At 43.9% G+C, this 21,596-nt stretch overlaps 1 protein-coding gene across 1 annotated transcript in view; it reads right to left on the bottom strand.

Moving 5' to 3' along the window:
* The window catches only part of ABCA4 (ATP binding cassette subfamily A member 4), a 363,439-nt gene that overhangs the window by 6,383 nt on the left and 335,460 nt on the right, over window positions 1-21,596 (bottom strand). The window contains exons 44-48 of the mRNA XM_088443970.1: window positions 18,170-18,290; window positions 15,758-15,820; window positions 12,468-12,574; window positions 4,179-4,320; window positions 859-993 (exon numbers count right to left, since the gene is read on the bottom strand). Of these exons, the coding sequence (XP_088300096.1) occupies window positions 859-993; window positions 4,179-4,320; window positions 12,468-12,574; window positions 15,758-15,820; window positions 18,170-18,290 (568 nt within the window). The remainder of the gene's footprint in view (window positions 1-858; window positions 994-4,178; window positions 4,321-12,467; window positions 12,575-15,757; window positions 15,821-18,169; window positions 18,291-21,596) is intronic.

Raw genomic sequence — 21,596 nt, 5'->3', positions numbered from 1 at the left:
ACAGAGTGTAATTATACTAAAAATATGGGGGGCGCCAGTCCGTTACTCTGCCAGGGGCACTTGGACCTCTAGATACACCCCTGCTTGGGGTGAAGATATGGGCACATGAGAAGAGTGACAGACAAAGAGATGTCAGCAAAGTTTGTTCAACATATCTTTTTACATAATGCTAAAAGCATATAAAATGAAACTCATTATTAAAATCCCTAAAGCTTTGGGGTGGGGCTGGGACACACACACACAAATTTCCATACCCCCACTTCGAGCACTGACTACCTATGGTAAATTCTTTATAAGTAGAGCCCAAACAGCTAGCTTCCTGCTCTGTGTCTGATCACATTTCCTCCCTTCCCCCGTCCCCTCTGTTGCCTGGACCACTCCCCTTCTGACCCTAAGCACCTTGAGTCATATTCTCATTAATTTAAAATACTGTCCTACTTGGGATTCTAACCTATCACCTCATACCTTGTAGTCAGACACCTTACCAATGAAGCCATTTGCTCCTACAAAGGAAGCCTGTGAATTTTAACCATATGAAGCTACTTCACAGTCTTATTCATTTAAAATACTTTGATACCTGGAATTCGAACATAGTACCTCATACTTTGCAGTCAAAAACCTTATCAAGAGAGCAAAATTTGCTCCTGCATTAGAAATCTGTGAATGTTATCTATATGAGGGAGCAAATTTATAGTTTGCAGGGGGGCACCGAACATCAAAGCATCGGCCATGTGCGCAGACCACCGATAATCACTCAACTGCATAAACATGGCATTGCGTCCATCTCTGAATCAGACCCATAGTCACATAAAGAGAAGAAAGGGCAAACATGAGAAGGTGATAAGAAGAAGAACCCACCAATAGCACCACAGGAGGACATCCTATCAGGGCAATCGCAGTTGACAGCTTGCGCTTGTTTCCTCCACTGTAAGTACCAGCTGGCTGATCTGCATATTTTTTAAGGCCCAATTTTTCAATTCCCCAATCTGCAACCTGGAAAAGAGAACAGTTACAACTTCATTCCAGATTTGCAATGATTATCAAGGACATATCAAATTACCTAAACTGAATTAAGCAGTTCAACATAATCCATCACACTACACCACCACTGTCTGACTAAAATGATGTGCTGCTACAGGGTGGTTATGTACAGGAAGCACATGGAAACCGGTATTCAGGAACTGGAAATATTAGTCAAACGCTATAACTCTCATATTTTTTAATCTGAAAATTAGACCCTTCTAAGGTGTCCGTAGATGACGTTCCTTGTTTTCTTTTGGCAGCAAATGTAGTAAAGCAGTTATACAGTTATATCATAGCCCCAGTATATGTGTCAGTCTAGGCATATCAGAAGTATAAATTCTATAAAAGTACTTAATCCAAGTTACAAAATTACAGCAGCAAAACTTAGTACTGACGTAGGACAACTGGAACACATCACAGTCCAGAACACATGTAGCTGCTACACAACGCTTACAATATCTCAGTGTTGGGCAGCATGCATTATGTCACATAATGTCACATGTAGCGGTCATGGGGCCTCATTCAGAGATGGACACTTTTGCCCAGCAGAGGCGTCTTTGGACAAGCTGCAGTGTAAGAATATGCTAATGCCTGCAGGAGGCGACGGAAGGAAACAGACGCCTTCTGATGGCATCTCAGATCTGATGCCTGCATCCCAAGGCGCAAGTTCAGGACCATTGATCGCGATGTTTGCATCAGCCATCTGAGTATATAAGCCTGAGCTTAATCACATGGACTAGGAGAAGCAGAGACTATGTTTAGGGCACTCTTGTAGGTGTAAAAATTTGAGAATATTTAAAACTTTACACTGGTTTTTACACTGACATGATCGTAGTGCTTAAAAGAGGGTATGGTCAACCTTAAGCTCTACGACCAGTGCCGATGGTCTCGATTAATCCTTATATGCCCGGAGATGACGTGCAATGCGTACGAGAAGGGGGCGTATTTTTTTGTCTTCCGACCGCTTCCTCCCCTTGGTCGGCCAACTACCGATCCGAACTTAGGGACGCAACTTGCGAGGGAATCATTTGAATATCCGGGCCCCTTTTTCCGTACGACCGTGCGGCCGCTTCGACCGACTCTGAATGAGGTCCATAATGTGTATGTTGTAGTATGGGGAGGGGATGAGCAATGTGGGATGAGATATCCCGTGTTGCTATGGGATGGTGAAATTAAAGGCACAACACATACACAGACACTGGCCTCATCAGGTTTGTGAACATCTCTGAATCAGGCTTATCAACAACAGAATCACACAAGTGGATGAATCACTGCTTTCCACAAGATCAGCAATCTTAACTCATTAAACACGATGGGGCCGATTCATAATAGTAGGCAAGTCAGTCGCAAGTGCGCCAGTACTGAGGGCCTGATTCAGACCAGGTCGCAAACGCTGAGCGCTCGCAACCGGGTCGATGGTGGCCCACAGCGCATGTGCATGACTGAGCCGGCTCCGTCGTGCGCATGCACGAGACCCGGCTAGCGACAGGCAATCCGTTGCTCCGGGTCACGCACCAAAGGGGGCAAGCTGTTGATGTTGAGTGACAGCTTGCCCCCTTTGGTGGGCGGGCCAGGAGGGTGGCTGCGCAAACGGAGGCGTTCCCATGAGAACGCCTGCCATTTGGGAGCGGCCCCACTGACATCACGAGTGATGTCAGTGGAGAGATTCTGGCTCTGTTAGAGCCGAAATCTCTCTGGGGCTTGTGTCCACGAGACCCTACCACAAGGGTCTCGTTGCAAGCCCGATGGTCACGATGGTCTTGACCATCGCGACCATCATCATGGCCGCTCGCAATAGCTGTGGGTGGTCACCAGCGTCCAAGCTGCCCTACTCACATCCATCCAACTCTGCTAGTGGCCATCAGGGCCGGATTACAGATGGGGCGGTCGCCCAGGGGAGGGGCCCCCACACTGCCACAAATATTGGCTGGAACCTGGCCACTCTGGACTCTCCCCGCCGGCAGCATCACTCGCACAGCACACACACTGATGGAACCGACCGTGGCTGCGTACTATGGAAGCCCCGCCCCCTCGCTGACTGGATGTATGCTGTGAAGTACCCATGTGGGGGCCCCCAAATTGTGGGTGCCCCTGGGTAAGCTGATGCTGCAACAGGCAATGTGTGCGAGCTCTATCAGACCTTTCCTCCCCCTACCTCTCCCCCTTCCTGCTCTCCCCACTCTGTCCCCTCCTACCTCTCTCTCTATCTCACTCTGTCTCCCTTCCTCTCTGTCCTACCCCCTCCCTCTCTCTCTCCCTTTACCCTCTCCCTCCCTGTCCCTTCCTCCCTCTCTCTATCCCTTTCTCTCTCCCCTCCCTCTCTATCTCACTCCCTGCCCTCCCTCTATCTCCCTCTGTCCCCTCCCTCTCTCTCACTCTTCTCCCTCTTTCTCTCTCTGTCTCCTCCATCTCTGTCTCCCCTCACCCTCATATATATATATATTATATATATATATATATCTCAATTTATATATCTATCTTATCGATCTATACCTATATATAACCCCCCACTCAAAATCCTGTGTTTTCCTGTCAGTGTACTAGATCATGTCCGCTATGCTGGCGGGAGTCGGTATCCAGCAGTGTTGCAGACATGATGTAGTATGATACCACCTTGCCGGTCAGTGGAGAGTCCGGAGACAAGGCAAGTGACATAGTAGTCACTGTTTTGAGGCCATGGCAATTTTATTGATGGGACCCCCACAACTTAGTTGCCCCCACAAGCCTTAATCCGGCCCTTGAGTCCCATCAATGCACATTTGCAGGAGCTTTTTACCTGGTGCAAGAGATCCATCCAAAATTAGATGCAACTCTGTGTTTGCACAACTCAGCATAGCCTGTAATCCTGCCTACACGCCCATGGCATGCCCTCAGGCCACTTATGTCTGATTGCACCCATTCAGATGTGACTGAGATGCCTACGGCTTTGAATTGCCCATAGTTGCTCGGCACAAAGACTGTAGAGTGCTGAAAATCGTAAGATCCGACCACAAGACAGAGTTCCTGCATCTCTGCATGAGCCCCTATGTGCTGCTTGGGTAATCTAATCATCTGATAGCTAATATGTCTGGTACAATACTGTACTTCTACTACAGTCAAATGCACCATTAAAAGGCGCTTATGAAATTTTCTGCTGAAATTGTGAATTGTTTTACCTTATCAACTTCATCCTCAGGAACTCCCCTCAAACGTCCATATAACTGCAGGTGTTCCCGGCCGGTCAGCAGCTCATCAATGGCATCAAACTGAGGACAGTAGCCCATGTTCTGGTGCACATCGGCAATCTCAGACAGGATGCTGAGAAGCAAAAGAGATAAGTGAGATGATGCAGTATTGCTAAGTGGGGCGCTGTGTACAATCTGTATAATTACAGAGGTATAAGTGTGTACAGAGGCTGTGGCAAGAATTTCTGTTTGTGTCATTTATAGTAATAGAAACAAGTATAAAAGCTGAGTAAAGTAAAATGTTTCCAAATTCACTGTGAGGGTTGTTTGTGTCTGGCATTTCTCAATTGCGCATTACAGATCCAGAGGGCTATAGATATGAGGGCATGTTAGCACTTGCGGTTGCCCAAAACCCAACAAGTCTTGACAGTATAAGTAAAAATACATTGTAGTACTACATGCACCAGCATGCCCAACCTCTGTTCAGGGGTGTAGGAATAGTCCTAATGCTATCAACACAGGGCTGGTTTGTCCTGGGTGGGAGGGTACTATTGTTTTCTGTGGGCCCAATCTACATGCCATAGCATAGCCTAGTGCATAGCCTAGTACTGGTATCTGCAATTATGAAGGGACCCCATTGTTTTTGTCCCCCCTCCCCTCAATTTTGACAAAATTAGGCTAATAGTATTAAAGCTGGTTTTACTTTAGATGTATTGACCTGTCCCCCCACCACACACACACTTTAATATTTTATTTATTTATTTATTTTTAACAGCCAATGCAAAGTCTGTGCGGATGATCTTCATACTAACAATTCTGTGGACCCTATGGCCCCTGAAGAAGAAAATAACATTTTGTCCAATTTTTTATGAGCTGCTATATGTGTAACATTGTTCAGTGTTAAGCTGTGTATTACTTTCCCATTCCTTTAGAGCAGTGATGGGCAACAGAAGGCCGCATGCGATGGCCGACGGGCCAACATATCAGGCGACAGGTACACATTACACGATCTTGTGCCCGATCGCGCCAGATATGTCTGGCACCAGCTTCGATCACATGCCTGGTGTCGGAAGCTGGGTCATTCCATCGGCCCTACATGCAGGCCGACGGAACGACTCCGATGGACGACCTGCGGGAGCACGCATGGTCCGACATAGTGGGTACACATTTGCTGATGTGGACGATATGTTTGCCTGATATGCCGGATCGGGCAACATATTGTCTAATGTGTACCCTCCTTAAGGCCCCCAACTCTTTCCTTTTTTTTTTATTGTCAGATCTGTTTGTAGTAGCGTGTGACACTTGTTTCTCTAACATTACAATGTCTTCTGATATGTTATTATAGATAGATGTCTGTTTCTTGTATTTATTGTTTTAAGGGTGCGTCCAGTTTGAAGCTTAGAGAGGTGTCCATGTGGTCCCTGAAGTGTAAAGGCTTGCCGATCATAGACATTTACTGTAACTTCAGCTACACTCTTTGTTGATTTTTGTAATACTTTTTAAAAAAAATGTTTCTGGACATGACCTGCAATTACGAGGAACTTCATATTAACACTTTCAATAAAGCTAGTTAATCAGAAGAGACTATAATGCACGCTCTGCTGTGAAAAAAATGTTCCCCGGGCACTGGGTGGCATCAACAACACCATGAGCCATTAGCCTCCCATGAGTTGAACACGTGGCATACTGTATTTTCCACACTGACAGCCTATATATGAAAAACATGTTTTCAAAATGACCTGACAGATTGGCCTGCTATGCTTTGAAAAAACAAATTAGTTTTGCTGACGGCTTTTTTTTTTCTTTAACTGCACAAATCAATGTGCATATTGACTTTCTGCATTCTGTACCCAGGACAGCAGGTTGATGTTGCTTCTGTGCAGGAGGAGGAAGGGGTGTTCACTGCTTTCTACTATATGGATCATCCCTGCTGTAGAGATGATCAGTATTACCAGAAACAATAATAATGATGAGGAGTCACCTTTACAATTGGATGTACATTAATTTCCAGGTGTAACGAGACTAATTTCTGTACTGCACATACTGTATATATAACAAAATGTGTGAGCGTGTCTTAAAACTGCGGCCTTTTATGGGGCTACTGAGTACAGTAAAGGTGTGTATGCTTACATGTACTGTAGCACAGCCACTGGCGATGCAATCTAATCATAACTGAACTAGTCTCCAGCACTATCGGGCTGTTTCTGATTGGTTGCTCGTGTATTGACTCCTCCAGCTAATAGTAATTCATAGACTTTTGTCGCAGTAATACTATTTATATTACTTATTTGTTATTTTTATTGGACTATGACAGGAAAGAAGATGACCATTAGATTTATAAAGCTGTAAAAGATGGATATACTGTTGTTTATAATTCATTACATTTTATATGGAAACTGTGACTTTTGCATAGATTTATAATCTCTTGTGTATAGGACACTTCATTATTAAATTATGTATGAATAGGGTAATAGAACTTTTGCTTTTACAATTAATACCGTCAAGCTGCATCTGTAGGCTATAGTGGACCATAAATATACACATTTGAACTGTATGCTTGATGCATGAATACAACTGGAAATTTAGTAATATATTCCACCTTTATGAGATCATATGTAAGCCAATACATTTTACCAGTATAGAGCAATCAAAATGACTGGCATACCTGCACTAATTAAGAATTTTTGAATAAGGTATTTAGGGGTCTATTTAGTAAACAAAAAAATGGCTTTAGTTTTAGGGGCCTATATATCAAGCTTTGTTTTCATAAAATTATGTACAAACTGCAGGTTCTGCATAACTTTATGAATTGTTGCTATGTGATAGAAATCTCCTACGGAGTGTTAATTAGCACTACAGATCGCAGTCCGCATTATTAGTACCAATGGCGACTTCAATCTCAGCCCTATGTTCCAAACTCCAAAAAGTTAAACTTTTCAGAATTTCGCCCCGGTAGTTTACACCATCTTTAGATGTAAACTGATTTAAGTCTATAGAGGCTTACAAACAGGGGCGTTTCTAGTGCCCAGAGTCTATAACTTTATATTGTGGTCAGGGGCGTTTCTAGAGAGGAGGGGGCCCGTGTGCAGTCTCCGTCATGGGCCCCCTCCTCTCTGCCTGGCAGCCGACAGCGCACTGAGCTGTGCGCGGCCAGCACCAGAGTTATAGACTCTGAGCACTAGAGTGTGCCCAGAGTCTATAGACTATGCACTGGTCACCGGGAAAATGGCCGCGGCGCCCATTTTCCCTGTATTGCGCATGCGCAAATGACGGGAAAATGGTCGCCGTGGGACTCTGGAGAGGTAAGTAGACGTATGGGTGCAGGGTGTGCGGTGCGGGGCCTCCCTGGACCCAGGGGCCCGTGCGCTCCACACACCTTTCACCCATCTTAGATATGTCCCTGCTTACAAGCAGAAAGGAGATCTTTTGATCCCTCTCCCACAGCCTCCGGCCGGCAGCGGAAGCTGAAACTGGTCACATGAGCAGTGCCAGCTTCCACAGGAGAAGTCTTTCACAAACATGAAGGACTTCTGTAATATGCCGGGGATATAACTCACAGGGACAGCCGTTACCGCAACTGTTGCCCATGCAAGTTTCCCTTAATACATAGCGGGGATATTTTCATTAAAAATTTAAATATCAGCTGTGATATGAAACCTTAATAATCGCGGCAGTTTTGACATTATTAATATTAATACATAGGACCCTCTAATTTACATATATATATATATATATATAGAAATACATAGGACTCTCCAATCTCCAATTTAACTGGAGAAAGCCTAAAAACTCTCTATTTGCCCCTGTTATTTCTCTCAAATATTCTCATAGCTTTTTCGCTCACCTCTTCTGATCAGGATAGTCCAATAACACATGGACTGTACTGTCATACTTATTAATATAGAGAGAAAGGGGGAGTACGAAACATAGTGAACACTGACAATAATTTGTAATGCTTTATCGTCAGTGTTACTAAATAATTATGTATTATACAATTTCATCATTACCATGGTGCATATCCATGAGATGAGGTAGGTAGGACTGTATCGCCAATATGTCTGCCACAGTGCTTTACATCTTTACCAGCCCATAAACATTATATCTACAATCACTGTAATGATTATTTAATAAGGTATTAGGGCCTGATGCAGACCCGTTTTCTAGGCTGCGTACGCACGTAGCCTGCTGATGTTTGCAAACTGCGCATGCAGTGTGCGTGCCCGAACTAGTCAATGCGATCGGGAAGCATTCGCAGCCTGTACACAGACGCTCCGCAAGCATGAGTGACAGGACGTGCCGTTTGTGGGTGGTGACTGGGGGTGGTCGAAGGTAACGGGGGTGTGGTTGTGTGAAAAGCAGGCGTGTCTGTGCGTCTGAACGCCGTTTCAGGGGAATGCATAATTAAGACGCATTGTCAGCATACACGTCACATGGCTGAAGTACACACAGCAGCACTCGCAGTAGGGTATGGTCTGTCACAAGTGCTGCGTATGGGTCTGATGTTACCGATTGTTTAATACACTTCCTGGAGATGACGTATGTTACTGAGGGAAAGTGGGTGTCTTGTGTCAGGCTGGTGGGTGTCTAATTACATACCGTGATCGCAGGGCAAGACATAGTGGGAGTGCTAATGTCTTGCTAGCATTCCTGGGATTTGCATACTTTGGCTGCTGACAGCTGCGTACAAACACAGCCTAGCAAACGGGTCTGAATCAGGCCCTTAGTTTGTAAGCTCTTTGGGAGAGGTCACTTTCATACTAAGGCCCGTATTGAATTAGAGGTGGGAAGCCGCAATCTGTGAAATTTTTTTGCCGCTGCGCAGTTTTCACCTGTTTCCGAATTTCACCCTATTCAATTCCAGGACATTTTTACCTAGGTGCAAACCCCATAGGGAAAAGAAGGCAAAAAAGTTTTTCCACCAAATGGCAGGTGAAAAGAAATGCAAAATCAATATATTGGGGTATAAATGTTGGGACTAGTTTCAGAACCATTTGAACACCCCCCCCCAATGACTAAAAAATAATCTTACTTCACCCCCCAAAAAATGTAAAAAGTGTTGGAAATGGGTCTAAAGTACTGGGACAGGTATGTTAGGGTGCTGTATGGATGGGGAAGGTGTTATTAGGATTGCAGGAGGCGGCAGCAGGTGTATTTATTTTTTTATATATATATTTTTATTCAGGCTGGAGCACAAATAGACAAATTGTAAATTATACAATCTTTGGACTAATAAGATAAAGAAATACAATATTCGGCTGAACAGAACTAAGGGGAACACACAGTATGCATATATAAAATTGTATCCTTAATGGTAAAAAAAGGCCGGCGTGGTCGGCACAATGGGCAAATCAAACAGGAGTATTTGTAGGAACATTAATTGGAGCATCTCCTAATAATTGTCTAGCTTCATACCGTTGTGAAGAATGGAAACATTTATGTAGTTGGCATTTTATGTCTCCTGATAATTAATCTATACTGTATATCCCTCCAAGTCTTGAAAACAATTCTCGGTGTGCTCCTCCTTGTGTACAGATGCTTCCAGCCAATCCATGTGGAATACATAGAATAATTTAGCTCGAAAGAGAGACAAGGGGGTCACCGTGGATCCATTGATGCAGGATAAGTCATAGCTAATTGACGGACCTGCCTCCAGAAGAGGGCTATAAGAGGACAGACCCACATGCAATGCATGAAGGTAGCATCCGGGCAATTACACTTTGGACACGCTCCAGTATCGGAAATACCTATGAAATGTCTACGATGTGGGGAGAGGCAACCATTGTGAAAAATGTTGTACAACATATCCCTGTAAATTGGGGAAAACATTACACGAATAAAATAGTAAAAAGTTTTCAATAGACAGTTTATATCAATGTGGGGAAAAGTCTGAGTCCATGAAGAGATCCCTTTCTTGGATTTCGTCAAATCTAATCAGGGCCGTAAGTAGGGTAGTGCGACTAGTGCCATGGTACAGGGCACCGCAGGGCAGGGGGCGCTGTTTGGACCTGTCAATTTTCCTGTTTATTATCATTCTCATTGGTAGCTTCCTCTTCTTTTATCCCCAGCATCTCCTGGCCTCCCCCATCTCTTCCCAGGCCCTTCCCCATGAGGCCATGGCCCTTTTTCAGGGGCACTATCTTATGTTCCTATTTAAAAATTGGGGGGGGGGGGGCAAAGCTCTCTCTGGCATAGGGCACCAAAAAGTCTAGTTACGGCTCTGCATGTAATAGCTGATAATGAATGGATATGGCCATTCATTAGTAATTATTCCCCCCCCCCCAAAAAAAAAAAATGCTGTCCATCATTTTTCCACACTTATGCAAATATGCATATAACAGCACTTTCACTCAATTTAAGTACCCTAAATACTTTTATTAGGGTTATTAATACACTTCTATATTGATTCCCCAGCTGAGTTAAGCTTTATTGGGGTACAGACTGATTTCCTCAAAAAAATGTACCTTTTCATTAGTTTCGCTATTCACTGCATTGGCCAATATGTTTTCGCCTGTTATACGATTGAATAGGGTGAAAAGCGTGTGCGCGCATTGAGTAAGCAGGCGAAAACTTTGCCTCAAAACACGCGAATAAGGCGAAAACATTGCGCTTTTCACGACAAATTGAATCGGGCCCTAAATGCTAATGCTGAACTTGTTCCCTATTTGTTAGTCATATATAAGATGGTGTTTGTTTTTATATGGGGATTTTACTAAAAGAAAAAGAAAAACTCTGAACTTTTATTTGAAAACGACAGCAGTAAAGTTAGATGCATGATGCCTTTTACCACTTTTACAGTCAGACAGGCTTGAAGGTCTTTATGATCCTCTTAGGAATAATATGTGAAAAGACAGGGAAGTGAAAATCGATGAATGTGCCCAGAGATTTATCATTTGCAGCAAATCTAATGCTTGGCTTAGTTATGACAACTCTTTCTGCAACAGTATTGCAATAACAATAACATATCTAACATTAAAAAATGGAAGCATTAGAAAAATGCAGAGAAAACTTATTATAACAGGGTTTTCTAAGGTCAAAAAATTGTATTTATTAGTTATTATGGCTGAATTCTACTTACAATGCAAATGTGGATATGCTATATATAAGAGCTGCATTATACACTTTGCATGAGGCTGTATTATATTACTAATGTTGATTCATATGGTGCCACAGTGGTCCCCAGGGTCTGAAAGTGGGGTATAAAGGACATGTATAGAAAGCAAGGGTATACAAGGTGGATAAACTAAATGCAGACATGAAAACAAAGGGTAGGGAGAGTCCTACACCTGAGAGAGCTTACAGTATATAAGCTGTGCATTGGGCTATATATCACGTTAGACATTTGGGGTTGTAGAATATACAGATTGTATTTATTTTGGGCAGGTTGGGTTTAGGGACAGGGGTTTGTGGAAGGGTAGAATATTTATCCTGACACACAGTGAGTTTTATATAGACCACAGCCTGATACTAGAGGCACATACTCACTATGTTCCCCTGCAGCATGATAGCAAAGGGAGTACATTTTAGTGCTTGATCTGTACCCAAGATGTGCCGTACCATAGGTACCAGCCTCCTATACAGGGGTGGCATGCGCCCACTGGGTAACACCACCATAGGCACTGCCCATTCTTACCCCACTTGTTATCTTGTGTGGAAAGGGCTACATATCCTCCACTTGGGAGTGTGGTGTCAGGCTATGACAGCATAGCCCAGTACCGCATTCCCACTCCACTACCAACATGGAGCAGCAGCTGTCAGATATACAAGTAAGAAGTTGCTGCCAAGGCTGGATTAGGGGCTGTGGGAGCCTCCATACATGGGGCATCAAGAGTTAACCGGTCTCATAAAAAGGAACCTTATCCTTACTGTATAAGTGTATATAGGCCAAGTTATTACACATTGTGGAATGTATTTGTCACCCAGATAGAATTGAAAAAAGGAGAAATTATTGGGCTGGCTCTATTTCTATTTCCAATATAATTGTTATTTATTTGTGCCTGGTCCTCTCTGCCCCCTACTCCATAATTTGACCATTTGGGCTTAGTTTTCTGTTACATCCATGAGAGGATGCTTTTATATACAACTCTGCACTCACATTGGGGGAACACTGACAGCTTCTCTACTCCAGAACAGCCTATTACAACAAGGTAACTTTATGAACAGAACAGGTTTCAGATGTGTAAATGTTGGAGGGAATGTGTCGCTCTCTTTAGTAAAGAAACACTAACAATGGCTGCCAGGGAAAAGTGGATAATGCATTTGAGATTCACAAGCTTGGTTTACCTATATCCAGCCACAGCTGCATCTCCTGATGTCACCTCAATATCTCCAGTCAGCATCTTGAAAGTAGTAGTCTTTCCAGCTCCATTCACGCCCAGCAGACCAAAGCACTGGATGAAACACATTTGTGCATTGAAAATTCATGCCCAAAGCATGGTAAAGGCAAAGTATCCCAAAGTATTATTTCAAATAAGGTTGCACCCAGTTTATTGCTAAACTTTATGTTTGCTGCACAGATTTTAGTGTATTGTTTGTGTTCCTGGTGGCTTTTGAAATCAAAGTTCGTATAATAGAATATCAATATAAAAGCATTTAGTTTAGCATTTACATATATGTTGAAGCTACATAGATATATAGAGGATAATGTGTGAGCAACAGGGTCATATTGGCAATGTAGATACAATATCTTGAGATATTTGATAGGATGTTCCCAAAGTCTGCATTTTTGGGAACCTTACCATAGTTCTCCTTACACTGGGGTTGTGGGCTTATAAAGGGGCAATCTGGGGCAGCTTTCCCACTTAGCAAGTTGTTGGGGACATCAAAATAAATGCATTCATTTAAACATACTAATATACTTGATTCAAAAGAAACAACTAGTGGTATTTACAAAAATAAAAGCAAAATCCTTTCTGGAACAGGTTCCTTTCTGGTGCGGGTTCCACCAAATGAAGAGTCAGTTGCAGTTCTTTAAAACACATAGTTTATTTAATAGTCGTCACAGGCTAATGATTCAATTTCATCCGTAATAAACAGAAAGACCATCAGATACATCATACAGAGAACTTGCATAAACTTGTAAGTTTATGCAACTGTATGCAAGCTCTGTATGATGTATCTGATGGTCTTTCTGTTTATTATGGAAGAAACTGAATCATTAGCCTGTGAGGACTACTAAATAAACAGAATGGGTATGTAATGCCTCCTGTCAGAATACCGACAGCGGCATCCCAATGGTTGGTATCCTGACAGGGGTCGGGTAAGTATACGTACCCTCTTCCCTTCCCCCTCTAAGCCAAACCCTCCCTTTTTGTAGCCTAACCCTACTCACCCCGCGCCCTAAACATCTCCCCTTCGTGCGTAAACCTAACCCTCCTCCCTTAGTGCCTAACCCTAACCCTCCAGTGGTGCCCAACCTTAACCCTCCCCCTTAGGGGTCCCTAACCCTAACCTCCCACCAAAAAACCTAACCATAACCCCGCTACGCTTCCTAAACCTAACCCTCCCCACCCCGCGGCTAACGCTGAGGGCGCCACGGACTTACCTTGTTTGGGCTGGCGTCCTTTGGCGTTCGAGCGTCAGGATTAAGATAGACGTTGGCATGTTCATGCCTATCTTAAGTCCTTTGTCGGTATTGAGACCTTCGGTATCGCGGCCGCCAGTCTCATAGCTGCCTCCCAAATAGACTGGTTTTACAGAACTACAACTGATTCTTGATTTGGTGGTACCTGTGCCAGTAAGGTGTTTGCTTTTATTTTAATTTTAAAGTGTTTCTGGACTCCTCTTGTTACTCTTTCAAGGTGGCAAAAACCACCAATTGACTGGACCTAGTTCCCTAGGTGAACAGGACATGGATCTGTATTCACCAATATTGCAATATTGTCAAATCTAATAAAGCTAAATCTGTACAATATGTTTTACAAAGTGCACTAAACTCATAGATAGGGAGGGAAAAGCTAGAGGACTGAGGGGCATGTGAGGGAAAAGCTTGTGGACTGAGGGGCATGTGAGGGAAAAGCTTGTGGACTGAGGGGCATGTGAGGGAAAAGCTAAAGAGAAGAGGGTCAAGAGCAACAATTGTTTTTTGTTTGCTTTGTTCCAAAATGTAAAAATGTAAACCAGTCCTATTAAAATCTAGAGCATAAAAGCCCAAGTGCCAAGTATATAATACTTCAACCCCAAATACCCAGCATGCAATACACTCAAAATGTATTAAAGCAGCTAAAAAATGCACAATGCAGGAATTCCAAAAATGCAGTTTACAGAAGATTCAAATCCCTATAATATAACAAAGCATTCCAAGTGCTCTACATACAATACAGCAGCCCTATATGCCTATATCTCTGAAAGGTACCGTGTTCCTGGGTAGCCAACCCTTCAATTTACCAGGGTATTTCCCAGGACTTAAGTCCCGAGAAATTACCCTGCTTATGTCTGAATGGTGCTACCTGGGAATTTCTCTCCCGGGCTGCACCAAGCAGCTTTTACATTGGCAGCGCAGAGTGTCCTATAGGGTACTCAGCGCTGCTGCTCATTACATTGAGTTAGCAATGCAGAGCGTCCTATACGCTGCTGCTCACCACCATCTGCGCCGGGTCCTCAGGCACAGAGAACCCCAACCGGACGTCCGGAAACACCCACCGGTGCTGGAGACCGCTGGTGGTTCTCTGCCACAGCGGGCCGCCCGGACTCCCGCTGGACTACCAGGGCAGATAGGAATTTATTTATTTTATTACCTATTTTATAATGGCTGCATTTTGATTGGACGGCTGCCTGCTGCATGATAATGACATCATCAGCGGCAGCCGAAGAGGGGATAGGCTAGGAAGGGCAGAGGAGAGGCAGGTAATATTTAAAACTAAAAAACCCAGCTTATGTCTGAAAGGGGTCTACCTGGGAATTTCCCGGGTAGACGTTGTAGTGTGAAAGGGGGGGTCTTGACCAAATAACCGGGAATTTGCAAAGGAGAAATTCCCGGGTCTGAGCAGGAAATTTCCCGGGTTGTATGTCTGAAAGGGGTATTATAGGTGTTGCTTGTTCAATACTTCTGCTCTGCCATAGGTTACTAGCATTTTGCCTACTTTTCATATGTTGAACTTTGAACAGATTATGAAGCTCCCTCAAAAAAAGCATCTAGTGTCCACTGTTTCTTGTTCTCTGACTGAGAAGCAGAGATAAAACAACAGACAGAGGGTTCTATGTACTAAGCCTTGGAGAGAAATAAAGTGGATGGAGCTAAAAAGTACCAATCAATCAGCTCCTAACTGTCAATTTTCAAACACTGTCTGTAAAGTGACAGGAGCTGATTTGTTGGTACTTTATCGCTGTCCACTTTATCTCTCTCCAAGGCTTAGAACATAGACCCCAGAGGCACATAATAAAGTCATGAATCAATTGCATTCAGCTGGATACTGTGGAAATTGCCAAAGCTTATTCATGTTCATAGTCTTTTAATGACTTACCTAAAATTCTGGAAGGGGAGATACCGAAGCCTAAACCAGTTCCAAATGAATGCGCACATGAATGAGAGCTATGTGGCTTACAGTACATATTCCCTTTTTCCTAATACCTACCTCTCCAGGCCGGACACCAATGCAGAGATTATCCACGGCCGGGGTCTGTTTACCAGCATAGATCTGTAGAGAACAAAAAGCAAATCTAATTTCAATTAAATTGATACAACTATTTATTATTAAGTTTACTCCAAGCATTACAGTATGTGCAGCATTAGAATAAATAATTATTGAGCGGATCAAGCCCTATTCATCCAGGAATAGTCTTTTTTTTTTTTAATTTACAGTTTCATGTACATTGTATATTTTTCATGCCAACATCTTTGATTACACAACAAATTATTTAACTATTATTATCCATTGTTGGGTATTTGGGTATTTCTGTGTTATGCATACTGGGACTGAATCGGAGTCACATGTATTGTGGTCATGTTTTTGACTGCTTTTAGTGAGTGGATGTTCCATGCAAATATCTGCTTGTATCAGGAGCTTTGGAATTCGGGGGAGGGGGAGGCATTTAAAGTCATTAGTATCTTAACTGCAAAAACACATGTTATGATAAGAATAAATGATAAAGTATTGTGTTGTAAAAGTATTTGTATGTTTTGTTTTTCTCTCGAGGAATAAAGTAAGTCATACAGTATATAAATTCATTTGCCAAAATGTATTATTCTGGTTCCCTATTTAATAGATGGTCACCTAGCAGATAGCGGGCCCGATTCAGACCCACTTGTAAGGAAGCGTTCGCACGCAGACTGCCGATAGGTTCATTGTGCGCATGCGTACGCATCACAGTGTGCGAACCAGTCCGAGCGATCGGGAAGTGTACGCTCGCTGTGCATAGACTGCCCGGCTGAGTGAGTGACAGGAGAAGCCATTTGTGGGTGGAGACAGGGGTTGGTCAATGAAAACGGGGGAGTGGAAGTGCGAACGCAGGTGTGCCCGAGCATCTTAACGCCGTTTCAGATGCGTGCATAATTAAGAGGCAGCGTCATAGTACACGTCCCCCGGTTGTATTATACACTGAAGTGCTCGCAGTGCTTGCGGTATGGTTGACCACTAGCGCTGCGTTCGCTTCAGATGGTACTCGATGTTACCGATGGTTGCATACACATCCTGGAGTTGACATTTATAAGTGGGCGTCTTAATACACGCTGGTGAGCGTCTGCATACACTGTTCGATCGCATGCCAAGACATAGTGGGCGTGCTAATGCCTTGCTGGGCGATCGCCTGCCTTGCTGTTAGTTAGCCGGATTTGCATATGCATCTAGCGAGCGAACGCATCTAGCGAGCGGGTCTGAATCGAGCCCAGTGCTCAATAGGCCTGACTCAGAATTGTACACTAATGCTCCCACAGGTGCAATTTTCACAGCTTTGGATTAGTGTATATATGCTAATGCAGCAGCGGCCAGGAATGTACTGAGACTCTCGTCTGAGCTATCGCAGCTGTCTGCAACTACATACACATACACAGCATCGCAATCAGCTCAGGCAAACAATGAGTCTATGGTCACTCAGAATAGCTGCCATAATGGGAAGCAGGAGCCCTGTTTCCTGCATACGGCATTGCATATGCAGGATGTTACACACCACCAAAACGGGCAAGCGTGCAGTGTTAGCCAACACTCTGACTACCCCAAATGCTCCCTGCCTGTCAATCACAGGTAACGAGTCCCCGACGAAACATGTGTCGAGTCCCTGGGGATCTCTCTGTGCACACAGAGGATCCCCCTGTACTATGTACTGTGAGCACCACGAGGACATAGCGGTAGATACTTCTTCTATCTTTCATAACCATTATTGTTAACAGCACTCTAATCTAGATCTGTGCACAGGGACACCCTGCAATGCTTTTCCTCATGGTGTGCTACAAGTGCATCCTGACAGCAGATGTCGCTCTGCTGTAACTTTCACTGAGCCTGGGCTGGAGACTCTCATCTCCCGCTTCACTGCTACAGCACAGCGAGAGAAAGCAGATCTTCAACACATAAGTGCTCAGGTTCTGCCTATTCATACTATTATATATAATTATATATATTATATATAATAGTGGATTAATATAGGGCATTTTTCAGCTACATTCCACTTATTATCTATCTTCTTTCCCGTGTGGCAGTCAAATTATTGAGAATTATCACTTATACTAATAGATAGAAGTATGTGGTGCATTTTAAAATCTATACTTTATTTTTAATTTGGAATTTTTTCTCTATTTCACCTTTTCCTTAACTATATAATAATGAAATAACACATAATATTCACTTTGTATTTTTATTATTCTTACTATTTTTCTCTTTATATTTTTTTCCTGTTTTTTCTCTGTTTAGTCTGTATTTGATATTTAATAGCATCAATTTTTTAATGTATCTCCCGAGTGTGCCCCTTTTTCTAGAGCTCCTTTTTCTGCCTGTTTTTTTTAGATCAAATGTATTCTAGAAATTCAGCCTAGCAATCTTGGTACAATCTCCTACCTTTGTTAATTCCATTACTCTTAATATATCACTCTTCCCTCCTCCTTTCATGATCCTCTGTCTCTCCTGTGCAACATCTTCATCTTCACCTGTAATTTGCCCTTTAGGAGGCTCTGAAAACCTACAATACAGATGATGGTTAATAAAACAATGATTCCCAACTTTATGAAAGATTATAATTATTTTGATAAGATGAAAGTCTGACTCTGCTAATGGTTTTGGTTTGATCAACTAACATGATCATGTCAGGATAGCTCCAGATAAACGCGCTATAAACATAGTATTGCCACCTTGACACATTGGCCATAGTCCTACTCATAGGACCTCTAATGCTTGAGTGATAAATTGATGATCCTTGTATCACTTATACTGGGGAACTCTGCTGCAGAGCTGTAGGAGCATTGCAAGAGATCCATGAGGGACCACCTGTCACAATGAATGACTAGATCCAGAAGGGATGAGACCCCCGTCTGACCAGTGAGGCATTTCAGCCAGTGGATAGATCATTCCTTTGCTGCAGCTCTCAGACGGAGGTTTCTTATACACGGGACAGTGATTATCAGCTGCGAATTCTGCAAGGATTCTTGTGTAACCAAACCCCTTCCCAACCACCACCACAGATGAAAGTCCCTGTATATCCTGGACACAATCAACATAAAAATCCAGTTAAGAGTAAACAATAATATTATTTCTGGTTCCTTATCTTTGAGGTACAAAACATGTAGATTTTCAAATTGAAGGAATGGGAAAAGGTGAAGTACCCCTGCACCAGAATAATAAGGGTAGATATTAACACCCCGTATTTGCTTACCTTCTATATTTCACTATTGACTATTGGGGTGCTACCTATGGCAACTAATACAATTCATTATTGACAGGAAGAAAAGCAGCAGTCATGTAATGGAGCACAGAAAAAAATTGGTTTAAAACATAACTTTTATTATATGACAGAAAGATGTTGTTAATTGATGCCAGTGACATATAATAAAATCATAGTAGACACAACAAAATTGTGTGAGAATTGTGAATTAAAGAAAGAAATGTGATTAAAATCAATAGTCTCGCAGTGTATTATTCACATGCTATTATCCTAGATTAAGGTGCCTACACACTTGGTGATGGTCTCACGATGTATGATTTCCCTTGATCTCTCCCCCGGCAGCTCCCCGGCAATCCTACACATGATTTGGAGTAAAAAATGTCCAATCTGACTTAAGATCTTTCGTGCATCCAGTGCATTGTGTCCCAGATTGGCACATCTGCCCTACAGCACGGCTGATCTGACGTTGCGATGTGTGACCAGCAGGGACGCGCATCGCATGGTGATCGTGAGTGGGGACTCAAGATTTGGGCATTTTTTACACAATCTGTCGTTCCAATTCGTCGGAATCGGCCAGATTGTGTAAAAAAATCACCAAGTGTGTAGGCACCTTTAGTCAGTCAGTGAGCACAATTGCTCATCATTTTATGTGTGACCCCGCCCCCTGAGTGATATCGCACAAAAGGGCCTAACTGGGCATCCTGAGGGTGCCTAGTCGGCTGCACAGATTGCAGTGTGCCCATCTGGAGTGTCTGTACAAGAGATCCTGGCTGCAAGTTGCCATTCTAGGCACCTTGCTAGCCAAAAGCAAGTGCCGTGGGGCAGCGACGGTGCTGCCCACAAGACCCTTGTGCTCTGTGCGGTGGCATTGGTCACACACCCATAGTTATGTCCAGCGTGCTGTTGACAGATTGAGCTATTCCCATCTACTGTACCTATTCTGTCTGATCAACTAATAAAATTTAAATAACTGGATAACAATCAATATAAGGATAAGTTACACTCTATAGGGTTATAGGTCCTTAATAGTTCAGATCAACGTGGTAACGACTGGTGATTGGCACCAAACAGATATTAATATATGGATTGATAACAAAGAAACAGTGGGTAGTATAATAAGCACACTCTGTCCCTTTGCAGCCTAGGTGTACCACTATGGGATACCCTTACCCAAAATACAAATATAACAACATGTCATATTGTTGCTCCTTAGGGAGCTTATTTTCTGTATATTATTTGTAGTTATCAATAAAATATGTCATATTAACATTCAAGACCTATCCTGTCATATTTGCTATATTCTCAGCGCCCAGGTAAGCCATATTTCTGCCGCAGATATAAAAATATGTATGACAGTAGTACAAATCATTATAGTGACCATATCAGGATGAGTTGTATGGCAGTGCCTAATAGGAACTTTGCCTGTTGTCTGTACTTTAGCCGTCGAAATACACCCAGTGACGGTACTAGGGCCCTCATTCAGAGCCGTACGCTCTGAGCAGAGCGCACGCTCTGAATGAGGGCCGGGCTCCATTTTCATGGAGCGTCCTCCTGGACGCTCGTATAGCTGTGGGTCACCACCCACAGGCTATACGAGCGTGCATTGTGATGGTCGCGATGGTCGAGACCATCGCGACCATCGAATTTGCGAGCCGGAGCCTGCGGTTGAGGTTTTCAACCGCAAGCTCCGGAGTGATTTTGGCTCTATCAGAGCCAAAATCACTCCCACTGACATCACTAGTGATGTCAGTGGGCCGGCTTCTGACGGGAGGCGTTCCCGTGGGAACGCCCCCGTCAGGGAGGCACGCCCCCGGCACGCCCACCAAAGGGGGCGTGCTGTCAATCAACATTGACAGCACGCCCCCTTTGATCGGACACAACGAGCGAAGGACTTTCCTTCGCTCGTCGCGTCTGGCGCATGCGCACGACGGAGCTCCCTCCGTCGTGCGCATGCTCAGTCCATAACATCAACCCACTTGCGAGCGGACAGCCGCTCGCGAGTGGGTCTGAATCAGGCCCTAGGTGCGGGCTAACAGGGCCATTGCCCGGAGTGCCGACACCTAGAGGGTGCCACTGAGTCCCTCCCCTGAAAAAAAAACCTAGAGGGAAAAAAAAATACACCGGTCCCAAACCTCCCCCCCCCCCAGCCGCCACGCCGGGAGGCTGCATTTGCCGGAGCGCCCGCTGATATTGTTATCAGCAGGCACCCGGCTCCCTCCCTGCAGCAGCAGCCGAAAGCCGGAACTCACTCCTGAGCTCCGGCTACCGGCAGAGAGAGCACTATGGGAGGGACGTCGTGATGTCATGACGTTTCTCCCATAGATCCAAGGAGCCGCGGTCAGACCGGACGGCAGCGGAAGTAGGAGCGGGAGCGGGGCTAAAGGTAAGTATTGTGGGTTTTTTTTTTCAGACGGAAGCACTGGGGGCACGATTATAGGGGCATTACTACTGGGGGGCATTACTACTGGGGGACGACTATAGGGGGCATCACTACTAGTGGGCAGAACTACAGGTGGGCACAACTACAGGTGGCATTATTTCTGGGGGCATTACTAATGGGGCACTACTACTGGGGACATTACTACAGTGGGCACTACTATAGGGGGC

The sequence above is a fragment of the Taudactylus pleione genome, unplaced genomic scaffold (genome assembly GCF_031769625.1).
Source record: "Taudactylus pleione unplaced genomic scaffold, aTauple2 ptg000341l, whole genome shotgun sequence".
Classification (NCBI taxonomy): domain Eukaryota; kingdom Metazoa; phylum Chordata; class Amphibia; order Anura; family Myobatrachidae; genus Taudactylus; species Taudactylus pleione.
This window is presented reverse-complemented; position numbering and strand designations above follow the sequence as displayed.